Source organism: Piliocolobus tephrosceles, chromosome 3, assembly GCF_002776525.5.
Source record: "Piliocolobus tephrosceles isolate RC106 chromosome 3, ASM277652v3, whole genome shotgun sequence".
NCBI classification, from domain to species: domain Eukaryota; kingdom Metazoa; phylum Chordata; class Mammalia; order Primates; family Cercopithecidae; genus Piliocolobus; species Piliocolobus tephrosceles.
The window spans coordinates 73,083,234-73,105,535 of NC_045436.1; the positions used below are offsets into that span (position 1 = coordinate 73,083,234).

The following is a 22,302-nucleotide window of genomic DNA, read 5'->3' on the forward strand; positions in this document are numbered from 1 at the left end:
GAGACAGCATGATCACAATGCTTGTAACTTCCTGTTTACTTCTCAGCTAGCTGTGAGTTTCTACTATGAATGACTATTTGAGTGTATATGTATATATGCAAATATATGTATACATACACACACACAATGTTACATGACAACTCAAATTTTCCTAGATATTTCACATAAATTAAGTTCTTTGTATTTGTCTTTTTTTTTTTCATCTTGTATCTTAATTTCTGTTTATCCATAAAAATATTTCTTTGTTGGGTAGAAAATGTGGCATTTTTCTTGTTAGGAGTTTTTCTCTCTGAACCTGATGCTGATGAAACATGAAGGCATCAGGGCTCCCTACTGAGTCTGGCACCTCCCAGAGTGTTCACTGCCTTGCTGGGCCCATGCTTATATTAACAGATTATCCTTGGTTCCCACACACATCTGCAGGTTACAAGGAACTTAGGAATAAGTATAAGGAAATTAGGCAAGTATGATAAATATTTGATGTCCCACGTGATCCTCCAAAAGTAATTCTTAAGTTCCTTTGTCATTTCCAGTGTAGGAAAAGATCCTTCTTCATCATCAACAGAATGACATAAAGTCTCAGTAATTTTTTTTTTTTTTTTTACCTTTTCCCCAACCTTTCCTAGCCATAGGGGAATAATACATTTTGCCTTTTAGAAACTCGTTGTCCAGTGGTAAATTATTCCCAACCTCTGATTCTCCTCTTTTAATTTTTCTACTCTTTGCCCTCGATATTTGATGTCTGCTGGTATTTATATATCAAGTGGATGGATGAAATTAAAACAAACTTTATTTCATATTTTTAAAAAGATTTACTCTGGCAGCAATTTTTACTGCCAATTTAAAGGACATTTAGAAATTATTTGTATGTGTTATTCATACTACCAATGTCCCATTAGCTTATATTGTTGAAAATCTGCTGCATCACCAAGAAATAAAAACAAATACAACCATGCATGCACAAAAATAATGACCATTCATTACCCCTTGACCAGCACACATTTTCACCAAGGCTCTGTTTTCAAGGTTAATTTGAGGATAGATAGAAAAAAGCTTTAAAGCGCTGGAATTTTCTATGGCAATCAAAAATCAGAGAGGTTAGGTCTGGGTGATATAACAATAGGTTTTAGTTAAAAGGTTTACTTGCTTGAAATACTGACCTCTCCGTCATCCCTGACATCTTCATGAGGGAAGGTTTCATTGATTTTACATGCCAACAGCTCATTAGGAATATAGCATAAGGAAAATAAATTACAAAGTCAAAAAGTTGAGCAAGGTAAGTAAACGCTGTAGCAAACTCAATGCAAGTTCCCCGATTTATTGTTTTCTGTACCTTTTTCAAGTAACTAAGTCATTCAGTGGAAGATAAAGTAAAGGATAAAGGCATGACCTGGAGTGGCCACGTAGGTATTGATTGAGAATAATAACACAACACCAGTTTAGTCTAGTGCTCAAATGTGTGAACATTTTAGGGTTATGGTAGTTTTTATGTAGCAATCATGTTGATATATGATATATTTTTCCTAGAAATAAGCTACTAAAACAGAAATTTACGATTCTGATATAATTAGAAGATATTATTCAGGTAGATGTATGGTTATGGACAAGAAAAACCTTTATAAAATATTCTGAATACAAGTAGAACTTTTTGTAATAATATAAGCTATACTTGTCAATCAAATTCCTACAGTATTTGTCATTTGGAGATACTAATGATAATAAGATGCACTGCACTTCAGTCTTTAAAATGTAATTGGATATTTTGAGATATTAATAGTGAGCGCAGACTGGAATAGATTGGCAAAAATCAGATACATTGCCCTTATCAAAAATACAGGCAAGCAAAGGGCGCAAAGCAGAAAAAGTAGGAGACATTCTGCGTGGTTCCCCAGGTTCTTTCTTCCCACACTGGAAATGCTGATTCTGTCGCCAAGGAGGGTTCCATAGGTTTACTTCTCACCACAGGGAGGATTTACATTATGAAACATTTCCATTTTTACCCTAAAAAATGTAAAGCTTCAGGACATTTTCTGAGGAGCCACAAACCATTAATCCTTAGATCTTGGGTTTATTTACTACAGTATTTCTTTAGCCTGGGATATCCTGCTAAGGGATTTCCCACCTAGTAAATATTACTAGTCTATTTACCTGGAGTTCCAGTTGTCAGGAATTAGACCCAACCTTCACCCTCAGTTGCTGCCCTGTCCACACACCAGGGAAAGGAATGAATACATTCTAGACCAGCTGCTTTAACTTTTTCCTCCCCAAACTAACCAATGAAATGTAACTGAGTTGACATTTGCAAAAATATTTTCCAAAGCCATCTAAATATTTAAGCGTATAATAATTTTTGGCAAACCCAGTGAATTTTAATTAAAAAACAAGATTATGCCAACAATTTCTATATGAACTAAAAATCCTTCAGAAATAAAGAATTAAGTAACAGTGGAAGTGATGATGATAATAATAATAGTATTTAAGCTCTCACCACATGTCAAGAACTTTTCAGTATTCTGTACATGAATTATAAGAGTCAGAATAATCTTCTAATGTAGGCACTATTATTTTCCCATTTAACAGATCTAGTGATTGAGGCATAAATGAAATGGCTTAGCCTGGTTTACACAGCTAGCAGATCCTGAAGCCATTCGTGAAACCCAGGAAGTGTGACCTATCTTCTTGACTGCTAAATCGTATATGAAAAGAGTATTGACATATCAAATCTACTAGGATTTTTATTAATAAAACTAGATAATAGTTTGGCTGATTAGGAAATAATAGTGAAGAATTAATTTTGTTGATTATTACTGTTCTAAAAATACAATAGATTAAATATTAAAATTAGTGATTCAAGTAGGAAAACATCAATCAAAAATAGTTTATTGAATTCATCATGAACTTTGCATCAGGTGATTGGGCTACAAGGCACAGATGGAGTAGAAGGAAAAGCAAGCAGCATAATATTAATACCAGACGGAAAAGACTGGAAACAGAGTTGCAGGTTATGTCAAGTGAGATATATTTAAATGCCAACATCTTAGAAGTGATAATTAAAACAATTTACAAAACTGAGGTCATTTGTTTTCTAAATAAATGTCATTACCAGGCCAAAATTTTATGTTAGACATATTTTAGCATTGAAGTGACTGGGAGTGTGGTTTTCATTGGTAAAATCCTAAATAATACGAAGGCTGATAAACTAAACTGAGAAAAGAATGATAAACAAGAAAGAGAGAAGTATGACCTACATTGCCATCTGTTGGATAAATGAACATCTGTCATGTTGAATGAAAGATGAAGCTTGGAATTCCCAGTGAATCTCAACAGCCAGCACTACCCGTTAAAAGCAAAAACAGATTTCAAGCCTAATTTAGCTTTCTTTTATTTTTGATTTGGAAAATATATTTAAAGAAGGTGCAAAATAATAAGCCTCTAATAATCTAGAAACCATGGATTTTAAGATCCCCAGGTATAATTTTAGATCAAATTTGAATGGAATTGTGCTAGAACAAAGAAGATGTTGATACCTATCTTAAATAGATTTTATGCACTACAGAAGCATCTTGTTTTCTGACTAATGGATCCATTCAAGTCACAAGGTATGGTGGCAAAAACTTGAGACTGAAATTTAGTCTGAGCTCTAACATGGTTTCATTTTGAGAAGTCACTTGACTTTTGGGGTCTAAATTTCTGTTTTTATGAAAAATAGATGAGGTTGGATTAAGGAATTTCCAAAATTAGTTCAACTGTACTCCTGTTCATGCTGTGTACCCATTTTAAAAAGCAGTCTGTTAAAATTGCATACTTTAAGTATTATTTCATAGATAGAAGTAGAGTTCCTAAAACTTCCTTTTATGTTTATTTATTTTTTTTTTACTCCTGAAATTTTACATCAGTATCTGTTCTCTCCTTTAGGGTGGAGTTAGTGGGTTGACTGGAGAGCTAGAATTTGGAGAAAATGGAGGCAATCCCAATGTCCATTTTGAAATCCTTGGAACCAACTATGGAGAAGAGCTTGGCAGAGGTGTTCGCAAAGTAAGATAAGACACGCTGATTAATATGCTTTTTCCTGTACTATGGTTTTGCTTGATTGTTTTCCATGCAATATGATCACAGCACCCATTAAAGTCAATATTGTAGTTTGAAAGAGAAAGCAGGGTTGGGGGGAAATTAGGCATTGAAATGACTTTAAATATTTATTTACCAGAAGTATTAAGCAAGAAATTCAATTTCTGACTTAGAATAATGTAAAGGAAAAAAAGTAATCTGAATCTTGCCTAGGGAAATAGCATCATCTTTCATTTGTTATAATAATAATTTTTATAAAATAGTAAATTTAATATTTATACAATTTATAGCTGCTTGATTTTTAACTTGCATCATGTACAAAATGAGAATAAGAGCTTGGATAAATTTCATATAGTAAGACAGAAAGTCTACTGCAAGATGTGACATTACAGTATCTTACCTTCTGTGTGTGTCATGTAATATGAAGAAAATAGTTTGCAGAAAATGAACTCTCATTGTATACTACTTATCACATGTAAGAAGAAGCTGAGTGCCAATAGCGGTGTTTCATGAAATACTGGAACAATAACTTTCTCAAGGAGAAATACAAACGCCCTTATATAAATGATGTTTTTATACACACACACACACACACACACATATGTGTCTCATATATATGATTTGGATTTGCTGTATATATATAGCAAATATGCATATATATTTATATATATAGCAAATATATATATACAGCAAATCCAAATCATGTATATATATACACACACACACACACACACACACACACATATACACACACACACACATATATATGTGTATATATACACACATATATTTGGTAGGGGAATATATCAAATCATATATATATATTTGGTAAGGAAAAGCCTAACATAATTGAGTGTATATGCAGAGCTGGTAACCATAAATTTCTAACTGTCTAAAGTTGACTACATTAAGGGTAAGAGGTTCTTCAGTAGGTATGTAATGCTCAGATGTAAGATGCAAAACAACCTAGACAGAATGAAGTGAGGAGTTATTAGCAATACAAATTTCTCAATAAATTCATGCTAATGTGGATGAAACTATCTTGATGCATTTTAAATTTTTGTTTTATAGTGAATAATATGAAATATACAGAAAACTGCATAAAACTCAAAGTTTAGTGAATTATTTTAAAGGAAAGAACTATTACTACGGTCAAGAAATATAAAATAGCCAGGATTCTCAACACTCCCATATGCTTCTCTCTGATTACAGTCAGACCATCCTTATCCATAGTGTAATATTTAGACTGATTTTTATGATGCTAATTTATTTGCATTTAAAATATATTTTTATCACCTGTGTTTACATCCTTATATAATTGTTTTGTCAATGTCTCAACTTATGAATGGTCTCAAGAATGCATATATCCTTTTCTTCTTGCTTCTTGTGTTCAACAGTATGTTTATGTTATTGATCCTTGTTACGTGGAGTGGCAGTTTATTCATTTATATTGCTGTATTGTTTTCTGTTGTATGGATGTGTCCCAAACCACTACAGTTTCCATTTTTAGACTGCTGTAAGCTGCTGTTACAAAAATTCTTGGATATGCATCTTGGATACTTTTATGCTTGTAGGTGTATTTCCATAGATTTTGTATCCAGAGGTAGAACTGCTGCAATACAAGAAACCATATCTTGAACTTTTACCATATAACATCAAACCCATTTTCATAGTAATTTACTAATTTACATACCACCAGCAGTGCAGGCATTGCTCCACATTCTAATCAAATCTTGAATGTGTAAGACTTAAAATTGTATTAACTTATTGGGTGTATATAATGATATATCCTCATGATTTCCATTTACATTTCCCTGATTATGAAAATGTCTGCATCTTTTCCTACATATTTAGGCTCTTCAGATGGTTCTGAGTTAATTGCTCATTTACTTTTTTTTTGGCTATTTTTTGGAGGGGGTGTCTTTTGCTTTTTATAATTGATTCTAGAAGTTATGTATATATTCTGAATTTGAGTGTTTTATCATTTAATTTTTTTGTCAGTTTTGTTTTCCTCTCTGTGGATTTTATTTCAATGCCATTTATAGTATCTTTAAATTTAGAAGAGCTATGAATTTTCGTCCTTATTATTATTGCTGTTCAGCATTATCTAAGAAATTACTCCCGATCCCCCAGAGTCATGAAGATATTATGCTCAATTATGTTCCAGGGGTTTTATAGTTTTGCCTTTCAAATTAATGTCTTTTATCTATCTAGGAGATTTTTTTATATATGAGGTGAGAAAAAAGTAAAATTTTACTCTTCAATACTCTTCATTTGTTTTATTGAGATATAATTTAAGTGCACAATGACTTAGAGCAATCGCATTCACCAGTTTAACCACTAACAAGGTCATGTTACAGAATGTTTCTGTCACTCAGAAAGTGCAATTATTCCTGTTTTTATTCTGAGAAGCACGGACAGTTTGCTTGGTCTGAAAGTTTATATAAATGAATAATTAGTATTTACACATCTGTGTCTTTTTTCTCTCAACATTTAAGGTACATTCTTATTTTCATGTGTCAATAATTTTGCTCGTTTGTCTTTTAATTTATATTGCTGAGTGGTATTATAGTCTATGAATGTAATATGGTATCTTCTAAAATGTCATTTTCTGTTTGCTGCTGTGTATACAAATAATATCGATATTTATTGATGTTGTATCCAGCACTCTTGCTCAGACCTCTAATTCTGATAATTTATCTGTAGATTCTCATGAATTTTCTGCAAATTGTGTTGTCAGTTGCAATTAATAAGAGTTTTTGTCTCTTCTTTTGTTATTTTACATCTTCTAGGGATGATATTGAATGGAAATAACAATAGTAGGTATTTTTGGATCGTTATCAATCTCAGAGAAAAAACATTCAACACTATACCACTATACTACTCTATATTTATATAATTATAATTAACTTAGATCAGTTTAAGGAAGCTCCAGACATCTCTGGGATATTTTTATATAGAATTATTTATACATATATAAAATTATAATTATGCTTATGTTTACATAATATTATTTGATTTGCTACCACCTTGCATAAGGGTTTTATATTGATACTTATGAATGAGGTCGCCTAAAGCTGTCCTTTCTGTTGGATTTTGATGCTAAGGTATGCTGGCCTAATTTAAATGAGCTAGTAAGGTGAAGCATCGAGAATCGTGTCTAGTACATCACAAGAAGTTGTGGTTAATTTTCATTAATGAGTGAAATTTTTAGTAGAGGAGTAATGCCATATGTTTATAGCAACACTAGAAAAGTTAAAAAAAAAAGTGAATATTTTGGGTAGTAATTAAATGGCTTTGTGAAGTTTTTGGGAGAGATTTTTTTACAATGTAAGAGATTTGAGTATATTTGAATGCTCACAGACCAAGCCAGTAGTGAAGAAGAAAATGAAGATATAGGAAAGAAAGGTGATCATTGATAGAGAAACAGTAGGGGAAAAGAGAGAATTGGATCAAGAATTAGACGGAGTTCTTAACCGTAGACACCGGGGAACATTATTTTCCAGAGTGCTGAGGGGTGGGGGTAAGAAAAGAATGCTGTGTTTGCAAGCAAGTCTTTATGTTTGATGTTAGGAAGTTAAGATAATTGTTAAGAAATAGTCTTTTTGGCCGGGCGCGGTGGCTCAAGCCTGTAATCCCAGCACTTTGGGAGGCCGAGACGGGCGGATCACGAGGTCAGGAGATCGAGACCATCCTGGCTAACTCAGTGAAACCCCGTCTCTACTAAAAACTACAAAAAACTAGCCGGGCGAGGTGGCAGGCGCCTATAGTCCCAGCTACTCGGGAGGCTGAGGCAGGAGAATGGCGTAAACCCGGGAAGCGGAGCTTGCAGTGAGCCGATATCTGGTCACTGCACTCCAGCCTGGGCGACAGAGCGAGACTCCGTCTCAAAAAAAAAAAAAAAAAAAAAGAAAGAAAGAAAGAAATAGTCTTTTCTTGGAGAAGTTGGAGAAGTAGGAGGCAAGATTATCTTCTAATTGGGAAAATGTAGCAGAAGGCATTGGCAATAGTGAGACTGGAGGTTTAACGACAGTGGAGAAGTTTCGAAATAGCTGCTATGGCAAACAGGAGAGGTGACTAGGGAATATTGAAGAAATGCCAGGCAGGGCTGTTGGCTCACATGAGGCTAGAGATCAAGAAATCACTGTGGTACTAATCTACATAGTTGTGTATGTTTGTCCAGCAGCATTGAGCAGACTGAATAAATTTAAATTAATGTAGACTTAACGCTTCATCAGGTTATTTTTGTTTTGGGTTGTGTTGCTTTGTGTTTGATAGCAGTACAACGAGGCAGTGAGGTTAAGAACATTGACAAGGCGATGGTTGAAGTGACAAAGCATAAAATCTAAACTGAACATGAATGGCAATGAAGAAAGGAAGAGTCTGTATAATAGAAACAAAGTATGGCTAAGAGGTTACTACTATGTCTTCAGCACATCTGAAGAGCTTGTATATTAATATGGATGAAGTGAGAGAGCTTCAGAGCCCGAAATTATGGTTGGGGAGAGAGATAACTGAATTCATAATCCTAAGGCTGAGTAGGTTCTAGGCACTCATCATGGGATGTTTATGAGGGTGGCAGAGGAGAGCTTCATTTAGCCTTCTAAAATCAGTGCCATTTAACCAAGTTCTGAGGTCGATATAGCTGCTTCAACTTGCTCTGAATTTAGAGTCTGTAACGGTTAAATCTCTGCCACTAAAATGATAGTGAATCATACACATTAGATTACATCTATTTTGTCTTTAAGTAATAACTCCTGTAATTATTTCATTGTTAATGTTCCTATGCCCCAACTCCCAAACTGGGCTGAAACGCTCCTGTGAGCTGGCACTATAGAGGTATTGTGAAAGGCACTATAAATATTTACTCTATGGTGCCTTGTATACCTTTGACACTTGAAAATTTTTTTGCGTTGTTTTAAAAATTTAAGCATTCTTAATTTTGAAATTTTTATTTTTATAACTCAATTATTTTTCTACTAAGCTGCAATTTGATTACTACTTTTTTTTAAAACTCCAGATCTAGCGCTCAAATAATTTAAAAAGTATTATGGACTAATTCGTAGCTTGCCAGCTCATTTTATAAATGAGGCGGTTCCTTTGCAAAGGTATTAACACATATAATAATGCGTTCAAAGATACTTATCAAAGGAAAATAACACCACACAAATAACTGCAGTATAGATTTACCAGATGTGTGTCCATAATGAAGGTTCCACTCCCAGTTTCTCCATGTCTCAAAAGGAGTGAATGGTTTTCCAGTTGACGAACTGTCAAGTTGTCAGTGTTGATTCTGCTGCCAGTGGCTCAGTGTATACAAAGCCTGCAGCCTTATCACCTCAAGCAGGGGTACTGTCAGGTCTCATAAACCAAACAGGGTTGTGTCTGCTCAGTGTTTGAATGTGTGATATACCAAGGATTCATAGTCCCAACTTTTGGGCTAGTCTCTGCTCTCTTGGCATTGTATGAATGATGGTTTCTTTTTTTTGAATTTGGTGAGAATGTGCAAGGGATTATTTAATTCTCACTGATGTTCATCTAAATTAAGGACTTTCTTACTCTGATAATTTTTACATGTTCTTTTTCTTTGTCATAAGGTGGTACTTACTTAGTAGATGGTATATCAACATGTTAGCACATTGTATATACCCTTGAAGATAAATTCAGGTAAAACTCAAAGTCAAATTTTGAAATCGTTAAGGTTTTCTATACCCTTAAATTTTGCCCAAGAATGTGGTTATTTCTGTTTCTGTTAAACACTATATAGAATTTCTAAAAAAAAAAAAAAAAAAAAAAACAATTTGAGTAAAAGTTATTATAAGAAGACATGAAAAGTAAAGATTAAAGTAAATAACTCTACATTTAAGGAATCAATACATGTTTTTCATTAGATGAGTTTTACGTAATGTTGTTTGCTTATCTGTCTGATTTTTCTTTGTTTTGTTAAGTTTGCCAGTGCTGCTCACATATTATTATAGACTGAATTCCAGTATTAAAATTTAATACTCTAGACTTAATGTCTTTGAACTTCATCACAAACAGGGAATAAAGCTAGGAAAAGGTGATTAAAGCTGGTTTCACAACCAATCTTAATTGCATTGTAATGCTTAGTATCTTCATAAAAGTGTTTTCTCATAAGTTGGTGAAATAAGATGATACAACAGAGATATTTTAGCTCCTAGGTACAGTGGTTTCTGAGATATACTTAGAATCTTTATTCAGGTTCTCCAGCTTTAAATTCACAAAGTCTACAACTTTGTGTTCTTGGGCAAACCTAATGTACTGCTTTGCAAAGGATATTATATTATATAATATATCAAATAATTAAATAATATATAATCTATTAAAAATACACCAATTTTTAATGGACTAAATCTTTAATTGCTTTGTACTTATAAGGAGGAGAGAACACCTCTGCTTTCAAATAGCCAATGATTAAATATTGCACTTGTATTCAGCATTTTATTTGTATTCTGATTCTGGAATATCTAAAATGACATTTATGTTTTGGTAATACCTTGTTTTATGTTTTCTTAAAACACTTCTTGCAAACTGATATTATATCAGTCTTTCTAATATAAAACCCAGTTGTAATTTGAGCCCATAATTGGAAAATCTGCCATAGTTATTTACTGTCATAGTTCTAACAGTGAATTCATGTCTTGGAAGTTTTATATAATAGAATCTAGAAAATATTGTGAATTGACAACATAATTATACATATAACTGTCTTCTATGTGTATATGTAAATCTAATTAAGTTGCTTTTTTATAATTTGCCTTTCCCGTTACAATGTTACTTCATGAGACAAGAACTGTGTTTTCTGTTGTATTCCTAATGAATGGCATATAATAGATGCTTGTTAAGTATTTAATGAATGAACTAATGAATACATGTGCATACTGATGTAAGAATCCATAAGATTCTTCTCTGCATTGGTAAGTTTAGCAACTTTATTTTTCTTTCATTTACGTGAAACATAATTATTTGCATTTAAATTAACTAGAATGTTAGTGGGTGTTACACTCTTTATCCTCCATTCCTATCGGAGTTGGGCACTTGATCATCAAAAGTATAAATAATGATTTTAATGGTTAAGCAAGATATATGTATAAATTTGTTTGCAAGAATTTGTATTGAATAGGGAAATAGTGGGTACTCAAATTGATTACTACAAGCAAAATGGAAATACCCATAAAAGTACAAGTTTATTCGGACTATTAGTATTTGTAGGTTTAAGATTATTTTCTCACAACAAGACTAGATTTAACAGGCTGTAGTGGGAAAACGTGTAACCTTTGCTGTTAGACATACCTGGGTTGAAATTCCGCCTCTGGCACTTACTGATTGTGTGATCTTTGGACTTCAAAGCAAACTGAGTTTCAAGTTCTGGAATACGTGAATGTAACACATGTAACATGTGAATAATAATACTTATCTCTCAGGATTTTTGTAAGGTTTAATTGAAATTATGTTTGTAGCTTACACAATAAGAGAAAATTAAAAATAATACCTGTTAAGAAATATACAGGAATTAATAGAATTCATTTTCAACCCAACACAAGAAATACAAAGTCTAGTGGCTATTCTGACAAGAAGCTGCTATGTGAGATGGTGAAAGTAATTTAATTTTAGATGTGGTTGACAGAGCATTATACATGACAATCACAGTGATAGCATGAAACACTAACTTTTTTGTTTCATTTAATGTCCTTTATGACTCCAAAATTCTACAAGTCTGTTAATCAAGGCTTGAGAACTATAATATCTACAGTTGTATGGAAATCTAATAACAGAAAATCTGGTGGTAAACATAGCCTGAATAAATCCAGTCTTTATAGTTTAAGCCCATAATTGGAAAATCTGCCATCTTCAGTTAATATCTTAGTTCTAACAATGAATTGTGTCTTGGAAGGTTTATATAATAGAGATTATCTAGAAAATATTATGAAGTAGGGCCGGGCACAGTGGCTTATGCCTGTAATCCCAGAATTTTGGGAGGCCAAGGTGGGTGGATCATGAGGTCCGGACATCAAGACCATCCTGGCTAACATGGTGAAACCCTGTCTCTACTAAAAATATGAAAAATTAGCCAGACATGGTGGCGGATGCCTAAAGTCCTAGGTACTTGGGAGGCTGAGGCAGGAGAATGGCATGAACCTGGGAGGTAGAGCTTGCAGTGAGCCGAGTTCACACCACTGCACTCCAGCCTGGGTGATGGTGTGAGACTCCTTCTCGGAAAATAAAAGAAAATATTATGAAGTAATAATATGTTGTGAACACAACAGCTTTTATTTCTTTATCCCATTCTCCTTTATTTATAATATATAATCACGATACATTTAGCTCCATCGGCTTTTATTCTGATATGTCTTCAAGAAAATAGCTTGTACCATAAAGTCATGAGACAGATATGCAGTCTAATACATTCTAACATTACCATTGATTTAGACTCTCAAAATTGTTGATCCCACCGGTCTCTTGATGGGTAGGGAAACCCTGCACTCTTGAAAAGTATATTCTGTGAACCAAATTGTTTCAGCCTCTTAGCGAGCCCATCTGATTTCACTGCAGAGTAGAGAAAATAACCCATATCTGCTGATGTTTAGGGTTACTCTGAGTTTCTGGAAAGGTTAGCTGCTGGTTGATTGAGAATAATTCTGGAGTTCTACCTCAGGTAAGCAGCATTCACTGCCTCTTGGAGAGAACAGAAGCTATATCTTCTGGTGGCTGGGATGATGGCAATCTCTCCACAGTGGAGCAAAGATGACTGATGGGGTACAATTCTGTGTCCAAGTTTTGGTCGAAATAGGAACGACTTTTCTAGAAAGACTATAAAATCTGAGCTGTTTGCTTGTTGTGACGGTTAATTTTATGTGTCACCTTGACTGGGCTAAGGGATCCGAAGGTAGCTGGCAAAACATTATTTCTGGATCTGTCTATAATGTATTTCCAGAAGAGATTAGCATTTTAATTGGTGTACTGGGTAAAGATTGCCTCATCCATATGGATAGGCATCATCCAATCTGTTGGGGGAACTGAATAGAACAAAAAGGCAGAGAAGGGGTAAGTTTGCTCCTTTAAAATTGTTTAAAATGGGAAATTCATGTTCTCTTGCACTCAGACATGAGCACTCCTGGTTCTCAGGCCTTCAGACTCCAGCTGGCAATTGTACCATCAGACCCCCAGTTCTCGGGCCTTACACTCAGACTGAGACTTACATCATTGGCTCTCTTGTTTCTTAGGCCCTTGAATTTAGACTGAAACTACACCACCTACTTTTCTGGTTCTCTAGTTTCCAGATAGCTAATCTTAGGACTTTTTAGCCTCCATAATTATGTGAGCCAATCTCTCATATCAAATCTCTGTATATGGTATATGTTTGTATTTAAATATATATTTATATGTACATATATTCTCCTGGAGAACCCTGATTAATACCTTGGCGTGAATTATCTCACCATGTTTGAGGAAAGAGCTAATTGTGAGGAATTTAGCTTCTATTGGCCTCCAGACTCTCAGAGAATATTCACAGACATGAATGTGCTCATAAAGAGACCCAGAGAGTCTGTGGTGTCATCTCTAGACCACATGCTTAGGATTGATTGGATTAGGAGTTCAAGACTGTGTCTGATACAGAGGAGGCAAAGTTTAGTTTCCTTCCTACTCTGCTAGACAGCATCCACAGTGGGACACACTGGAATCTGCATCACTCCAATATCTAACAGATACACACACACACACACACACACACACACACACACACACACCAATGAAACTCCAATCCAGCTCAAACTCAACAATATGATGTGGTGGTGTTTACCATCCTCTGAACAACCTAATTCCTAATTTCAACCATTAGTGGTAACTAATGTCCAGGACCTAGTACTATGGTAATAATGATTAAAAGAAATTATATTAGGAATTCACAGAATTAAGAAGCATTTGCTCACGTGGGTACTCTCTTAGCAAGGTCTCATTGCCATGATTTAATTTTAAGTAGAAGATAGTGAAGGTTTGTTTCACAGTAATTGCATGAGTAGGCAGACAGAGATAGGAGAAACTCAAAGAGTAAGCCATTCACCCATTTGTATTGGAAACCTACCACAGACAAATTTATTACATGATAACACTCATGGTATGATAGGTTCTGTTGAACCACAATCCCAGGGGCTTTTCATTACACCTCAAATTTTCTGCTTTCTCTGCTCTCTAAATTTCTCTGTAGTCTGATATATGTCTTGCTCTCTCAGGCCTATCTGGATGCCCCGAGGGGATTACACATTCTCTTTTAGCAGTAACTAGGTTTTATATAATTTAAATTTGAATAGTTTTGAGCATTAATTTCACAAAATTTGCTAATAGAAGTTTCATAGTTCATTTATTTGGCAGGGGATTGACTGTCATTCAAACTAATGAATATTATGTCCATGTGAGTAAGGCATAATTGGAATTGTAATAATGGCTTTAGGTTACTACTGCTTGTATTGCCTCCTTTCTGTCTGTTTTTTCCAGTAATTTTATTTTCCTCCTTAAACAAGACACTTGACCCATTGGAGCTGTTTAGACATGACTAAGTTATTAGTCCTAATTAAGCTATTCTATAGTAACAGAAAATCGATTGATACTTGTTCCTTTGTTTTTGATACAAACAATGGCATTAAGGAAAACTTTTTTGAAACTTTGGGTTGTCTGGGATGTATACTCTTGCCCCTTTTAAGAATTCTGCTTTCAGTGTTCTGCATATGGCTAGCCAGTTTTCCCAAAACCATTTATTAAATAGGGAATCCTTTCACCATTGCTTGTTTTTGTCAGATTTGTCAAAGATTAGATGGTTGTAGTTGTATGGCGCTACTTCTGAGTCCTCCATTCTGTTCAATTCATCTATATATCTGTTTTGGTAGCAGTACCATGCTGTTTTGGTTACTGTAAACTTGTAGTATAGTTTGAAGTCAGGTAGCATGATGCCTCCAGCTATGTTCTTTTTCCTTAGGATTGTCTTGGCTATATGGGCCCCTTCTTGGCTCCATATGAAATTCATGAGTGAACTCCCGTTCACAATTGCTTCAAAGAGAATAGAATACCTGGGAATCCAACTTACAAGGGATGTAAAGGACCTCTTCAAGGAGAACTAAAAACCACTGCTCAATGAAATAAAAGAGGACACAAACAAATTGAAGAATATTCCATGATAGGAAGAATCAATATCATGAAAATGGCCATACTGCCCAAGGTTATTTATAGATTCAATGCCATCCCCATCAAGCTACCAATGACTTTCCTCACAGAATTGGAAAAAACTGCTTTAAAGTTCATGTGGAACCAAAAAAGAGCCCACATTGCCAAGACAATCCTAAGCCAAAAGAACAAAGCTAGAGGCATCACACTACCTGACTTCAAACTATACTAAAAGGCTACAGTAACCAAAACAGCATGGTACTGGTACAAAAACAGAGATGTAGACCAATGGAACAGAACAGAGCTCTCAGAAATAATACCACACATCTACAACCATCTGATCTTTGACAAATATGACAAAAACAAGAAATGGAGAAAGGATTCCCTATTTAATAAATAGTGCTGAGAAAACTGGCCTGCCTTATGTAGAAAGCTGAAACTGGATCCCTTCCTTACACCTTACACGAAAATTAATTCAAGATGGATTAGAGACTTAAATGTTAGACCTAAAACCATAAAAACCCTAGAAGAAAGCCTAGGCAATACCATTCAGGACATAGGCATGGGCAAGGACTTCATGTCTAAAATACCAAAAGCAATGGCAACAAAAGTCAAAATTGACAAATGTGATCTAATTAAACTAAAGAACTTCTGTACAGCAAAAGAAACTACCATCAGAGTGAACAGGCAACCTACAGAATGGGAGAAAATTTTTACAATCTACTCATCTGACAAAGGGCTAATATCCAGAATCTACAAAGAACTCAAACAAATTTACAAGAAAAAACAACCCCATCAAAAAGTGGGTGAAGGATATGAACAGACAATTCTCAAAAGAAGACATTTATGCAGTCAACAGACACAAGAAAAAATGCTCATCATCACTGGTCATTTAAGAAATGCAAATCAAAAGCACAATGAGAGACCACCTCATGCCAGTTAGAATGGAGATTATTAAAAAGTCAGGAAAAAATGGATGCTGGAGAGGATATGGAGAAATAGGAATGCTTTTACACTGTTGGTGGGAGTGTAAATTAGTTCAACCATTTTGGAAGATAGTGTGGTGATTCCTTAAGGATATAGAACCAGAAATACCATTTGACCCAGCAATCACATTACTTGGTATGTACCCAAAGGATTATAAGTCATTCTACTATAAAGACACATGTACACATAATTTTATTGCAGCACTGTTCATAATAGCAAAGACTTGGAACCAACCCAAATGTCCATCAATGATAGACTGGATTAAGAAAATGTGGCACATAAACACCATGCAATACTATGCAGCCATAAAAAAGGATGAGCTCATGTCCTTTGTAGGGACATGGATGAACCTGGAAACCATCATTCTGAGCAAACTGTCGCAAGGACAGAAAATCAAACACTGCATGTTCTCACTCACAAGTGGTTGCTGAACAATGAGAACACTTGGACACAGGGAGGGGAACATCACACATTGGGGCCTGTCAGAGAGTGGGGTACTGTGGGGAGATAGCATTAGGAGAAATACCTAATGTAGATGACAGGTTGATGGGTGCAGCAAACCACCATGGCATGTGTATACCTATGTAACAAACCTGCAAGTTCTGCACATGTATCCCAGAACTTAAAGTATTAAAAAAATTAATAATTCTGCTATTGATTTTGGTACTGTTTACTCCGAGGTTTTTTTCTTGACAAAAAAAGTGGTATATCACAAAAAAACAAGTGACACATATTGTTTCCATTCCAGAGAGCAATACTGTTCTGCTGAAATCATTACATATATATAATATATATATAATGTGCATGCATATATATATTTACATATGTGTGCATGTACACATATATAAAACATTACATGTATATGTGCATATATATAATTATATATATATATACATATAAATGTGTGAGCACATGTATATATATACATGGAAAGAGAGAGAAAGGTTGTGCCAAAACCAGAAACATTCTGTTTGAAAACTGGCCTTCATTTTAAAAAGCATAAAGTCTATGAAAACGTGGTTGTGAGTGGACAGTAGGCTTCTTGTTATAGTCCTGGTTTTTGAAGGGAGGTTATTCAAATATGCAGTATTTTTACTGAGACCTTAAACATATACCCATTGTTAATGTAAAGATGTCCTTATTTACCTGATGGCAAATATTTCTGAAAATTGAGAATATCCCCCTTTTGTCATGCCTTTCTTTCACAATATGTGCAACTCTGTGACCTTGCATTCAAGAAACATTATTTCCAGCTATGGAAAATGAATGAAATAACATTTATTTTCTCCTTGTTAGATGGATACTTCTGTATTTAAATGTTTCATATTTGAAATTATCTGTGTATTGTTTATTAGAAGTGTACAAGTAATTTTTTGTACACTTTGATGATGAATAGTATTTTGCCTGTGATTTGAAGCAGCTCCTCTCTAGCACTAGCACTCTATGATTCTTTCTCTCTAATACAACCTCACATGCACAAAAAATTTTCAAGCTCTATTTTTTAAATGGCAAATTTGACTTATTTCCAGATATAATCTATAACACTAGGTTATAAAATTTATTTTAAGTCAAATTTCTTTTAATCAAAACTATATCATGTTGAATTAATTTGTAACCATATTTGTAAATATTCCATTTTTTTAAACTTTAAAGTTCAGGAGTACATGTGCAGGATGTGCAGATTTATTACATAGGTAAACATGTGTCATGAGGGTTTGTTGTACAGATTATTTCATCACCCAGCTTTGAGACTAGTATCCATTAGTTATTTTTCTTGATCTTCTTTTTCCTCCCATGCTCCACCCTCTACCTCCAGGCTCCAGTGTGTGTTGTTCCCCTCTATGAGTCCATGTGTTCTCATTCTTTAGCTCACACTTATATATGAGAACGTGCAGTATTTGGTTTTCTGTTCCTGGATTAGTTTGCTAAGGATAATGGCCTCCTTTCATGTCCCTGGAAAGGATATGATATTGTTCTTTTAATTACTGCATAATATTCCATTGTGTATATGTACCACATAGGCACTTAGGTTGATTCCATGTCTTTGCTATTGTGAGTAGTGCTGCAGTGAACATATTTGTGTGTGTCTTTAAAATAGAACAATTTATATTCCTTTGAGTATATAACTAGTATTGGGATTGCTGGGTTGAATGGTATTTCAGTGTTTAGGACTTCGAGGAATTGCCGCACTGTCTTCCACAATCCAATTTCATTTGTCAGTTTTTGCTTTTGTTGCAATTGCTTTTGGTCTTCATCGTGAAATCTTTGCCCGTGCCTATGTTCTGAATGGTATTGCCTAGCTTTTCTTCTAGAGTTTTTAGAGTTTGGGGTTTTACATTTAATTATTGAATCCATCTTGAGTTGATTTTTGTATATGGCATAAGGAAGGGATCCAGTTTCAATTTCCTGCATATGGCTAGCCAGTTATCTCAGCACCCTTTACTGAATAGGGAATCCTTTCTTCATTGCCTTTTTTCCTTTTTTTTTTTTTTTTTTTTCTTTTTTTGTTCAGGTTTGTCAAAGATCAGATAGTTGTAGGTACATGGTCTTATTTCTAGGTTCTCTATTCTGTTACATTGGTCTATGTATTTGTTCTTGTATAGTACCATGCTGTTTTTATTACTGTAGTCCTGTTGTATAGGTTGAAGTCAGGTAACATGATGCCCCCAGCTTTGTTCTTTTAGGTTAAGATTGTCTTGACTATTTGGGCTCTTTTTTGGTTCCATAAGAATTTTTAAATAGTTTTTTCCTATTTCTCTGAAGAATGTCAATGTTAGTTTAATGGAAATATCATTCAATCTATAAATTACTTTGGGCAGTATAATAATGGTATTCGTTCTTTCTACCCATGAGCATGGAATGTTTTTCCATTTACTTGTGTCATCTCTGATTTCCTTGAGCAGCATTTTGTAGCCTTCCTTGTAGGTATCTTTCACTTCCCTTGTTAGCTGTATTCCTAGGTATTTTATTCTTTTTGTGGCAATTGCAAATGGGAGTTCATTTGTGATTTGGCTCTTGGCTTGACTGTTGTTGGTGTATAGGAAATATAAATACATATAATAATAAAACTCAGGCCAGACGCGGTGGCTCATGCCTGTAATCCCAGCATTTTGGGAAGCCGAGGCAGACAGATCACGAGGTCAGGAGATTGAGACCATTCTGGTTAACACTGTGAAACCCTGACTCAACAAAAAATACAAAAAATAAAAATAAATAAATAAAAATTAGTCGGGCTTGGTGTCAGGTGCCTGTAGTCCCAACTACTTAGGAGACTGAGGCAGGAGAATGGCATGAACCCAGGAGGTGGAGCTTGCAGTGAGCCGAGACAGCACCATTGCACTCCAACCTGGGTGACAGGGCAAGATTCCATCTCAAAAAACGAAAACAAAAACAAAAACAAAAAACTCAGTTCTTACCATAACCAAAATTATCTTTAATTTATGAAATGTGTCTTCAAATTATCTCCCTTGGTGAAAGTTTGAAACATAGAACTCTGAAAAAGAACACTTAAAGATTATAGATTTACTAGTTCTAATTTTAAAAATTAATATTAGATATTTTTAATAAAATGTATTGCTACTTAGATTTTAATGATAATTAATGTAAAATAATGTACAATTAAAGATTTTCATATCAAAAAAGCCTCAGCAAAACATGAATGTTCACATTGTTCCTAATCCAAAATTAGTAATCATGCTGAAATCCAAAGATTTATTAAGCATTAAATAAGTATATAAATAAAATAAATAATAAAGACTAAAAAACAAACAACAAAAAATTTAATCAATGTCTGTAGTTTCCATAAAAGCATAAATGAACACATACATAAAATCTCAAATTTTATCAAAATTTCTGTCAAATTCCAAATAATTCTGAAGGACCCTTTTTCAAGGTGATATTTAAATATTTTTATTCCAAAATAGGCCTTATTTTTAAGACGCATAGTATTACTATCAATTATTATGTTCATGCCACTTAAGGTTCTTGATATATATTCTCTGAGGGTTACTATTTCTCTACTTCTTTTCCCTCTGATTTTGTTAAAGCTACAAATATTTTGAGGACCTGTTATTCTGACTTTAAATTGTCAGCACTTTTTCTAGAGTTTTATATGTCTTTCTAGTAAATTCTCTATGATTTAATAAATAATCTATCAAAGTTATGTAGAAAGCTGAGTTTTTAGAGTTCTTTTTAATTTAAAAATAAATGTTTGGAGATGGAGATGCTCTTTTTGAATAATGAGAGTCACTTTTATTAATCATAGTAATTCAGGTGCAAAAAATGGCTTTTACACTTATTGATAGTGAATTTTGATTTTTAAAAATTCAATAAATACACGTTTTTGGTGTTATTAAATCCTATTATAATAGTAAATAATATTTCTGGATTTTAAAAAATGAAAGTGAGAAATAAATCTCATTTTTAACATCATTTCACAAACAGCTTGGTTTTATATAGTTTGTGCTTTGAAATATTTAACTAATAAAATGAATGCATCTAGCTGAGTATAATCACCCTGAGTAAGTCACTTGATGCTCATGAAGAGAAAAGCACTTATCCACTAAAAATGTTTTCAAGCAATTCTTAATCAGAAACTATGGGGGGTTTTATTGCTCTGGAGTACCTGAATCAAAGTAGTTTTGTGGTTTTAAATGGAATTGTATTTGAAATGCTTTGCTTGAAAATTTCTTCTTTTGATTCTTTCAGGGTTGATATGAATCTATATCCCAAAATGAGATGAGAAATCTTTCAGTGACAGGCTTATGCATTTTAGAATGTCTGATTATAGCCATTTGGAGCTGTGATATGATTTGAAGAAGTGCACTTTTCATTAAATAGGAGACAATGTCTTTTTTAGGATTGTGGAGGAAATTGCATATTTCTTTCTCTCATGTAAAGTGTTACGTTTATATATACTTTTTCCTTCCAAGGCAAACTGGAAATTGGATAATTATTCTTGGGACAAACAAAGTAATTACAATGCAGGGGTTGGGTTGTCATTCCAACGTGATTTTTATTTGTTGAAAGTCATGAAATAAGATTTGTTTCGTCTTCTTTTCCTTTCCGTGGTTCTAACATTCTCAATCTTTTACAAACAAACAAAGAAATTCAGGCCTCCTAAATGCTATTTATTTTCTAGCTGTTGGTGTTAGATAAACTAATTACACAATAGTCTCTTCCAGACATTTTCTTTGTCTTATAGCTTAGGGCTCTCATGTTAGCTATATCTACTTTAAAAAATAAATATGTGACATTTTATTCTTTCTTATACATACCCATGTTTTTCCAAGTATTTTTCCAAGGCATTTTTTTTTTTCCTGATGAATGTGAAACATTATTGAAGGACCATAACATCAAGAAAAAAATTAGCAATCGTTCAGTGAAACATCTGTATCTTACACATACATAGTGTCTAAGTTTTGTGGGTTGATAGCTTTTTTAAAATCCTTCTGTTTCTTAGAAGACGAGACTTCTAGTTAAAGATCTTTTCCATGGGCTAGTCTTCTCCCAGTTCCAAAATCTTTACTTGTTAGTGATAAATGGTAAAGGAGAAAACGTTTTTGTTCTGCTTTTGTTTTTCATGTGCTTGCTATGGTGTGGATATGGTTTGTCCCCATCAAAACTCATGTTTAAATTTGATCCTCAGGGTGGGAATGTGTTTGGTTCATGTGAATGGACCCTTTATGAATAGATTAATGCCTTCACACTGGAATAAGTGAGTTCTCACTCTCGAAAGACTGGATTAATTCTCATGGGAATGGGTTAGTTCTTGTGGGAAGGGGTTATTATAAAGCCAACACCTTGGGTTTTGTCTCCTTGCACATGTCTACTTCCCCTTTGAACTTCTGCCATGTTGTGACACAGCATGAAAGCCCTCACCAGAAACCATGAAGGTGCTGGTATCATGCTTCTTGAACTTCCCAGACTAATGCACTATGAGCTAAATAGACCTTTATTCCTTATAAATTACCTAGTCTCATAGTCTCAGGTATCCTATTAGAGTCCCCCAAAATGGACTAAGACATATTGTAAGTATGGACAATCTCTATATTTATAATTACAGTTTTA

At 34.1% G+C, this 22,302-nt stretch overlaps 1 protein-coding gene across 2 annotated transcripts in view; it reads left to right on the forward strand.

The window, feature by feature from the left end:
- Positions 1–22,302, forward strand: part of GRID2 (glutamate ionotropic receptor delta type subunit 2) — a 1,491,924-nt gene that overhangs the window by 946,926 nt on the left and 522,696 nt on the right. For both annotated transcript variants that reach the window (XM_023195441.3, XM_023195442.2), the window contains one exon: positions 3,916–4,035. In XM_023195441.3, the coding sequence (XP_023051209.1) occupies positions 3,916–4,035 (120 nt within the window). The remainder of the gene's footprint in view (positions 1–3,915; positions 4,036–22,302) is intronic.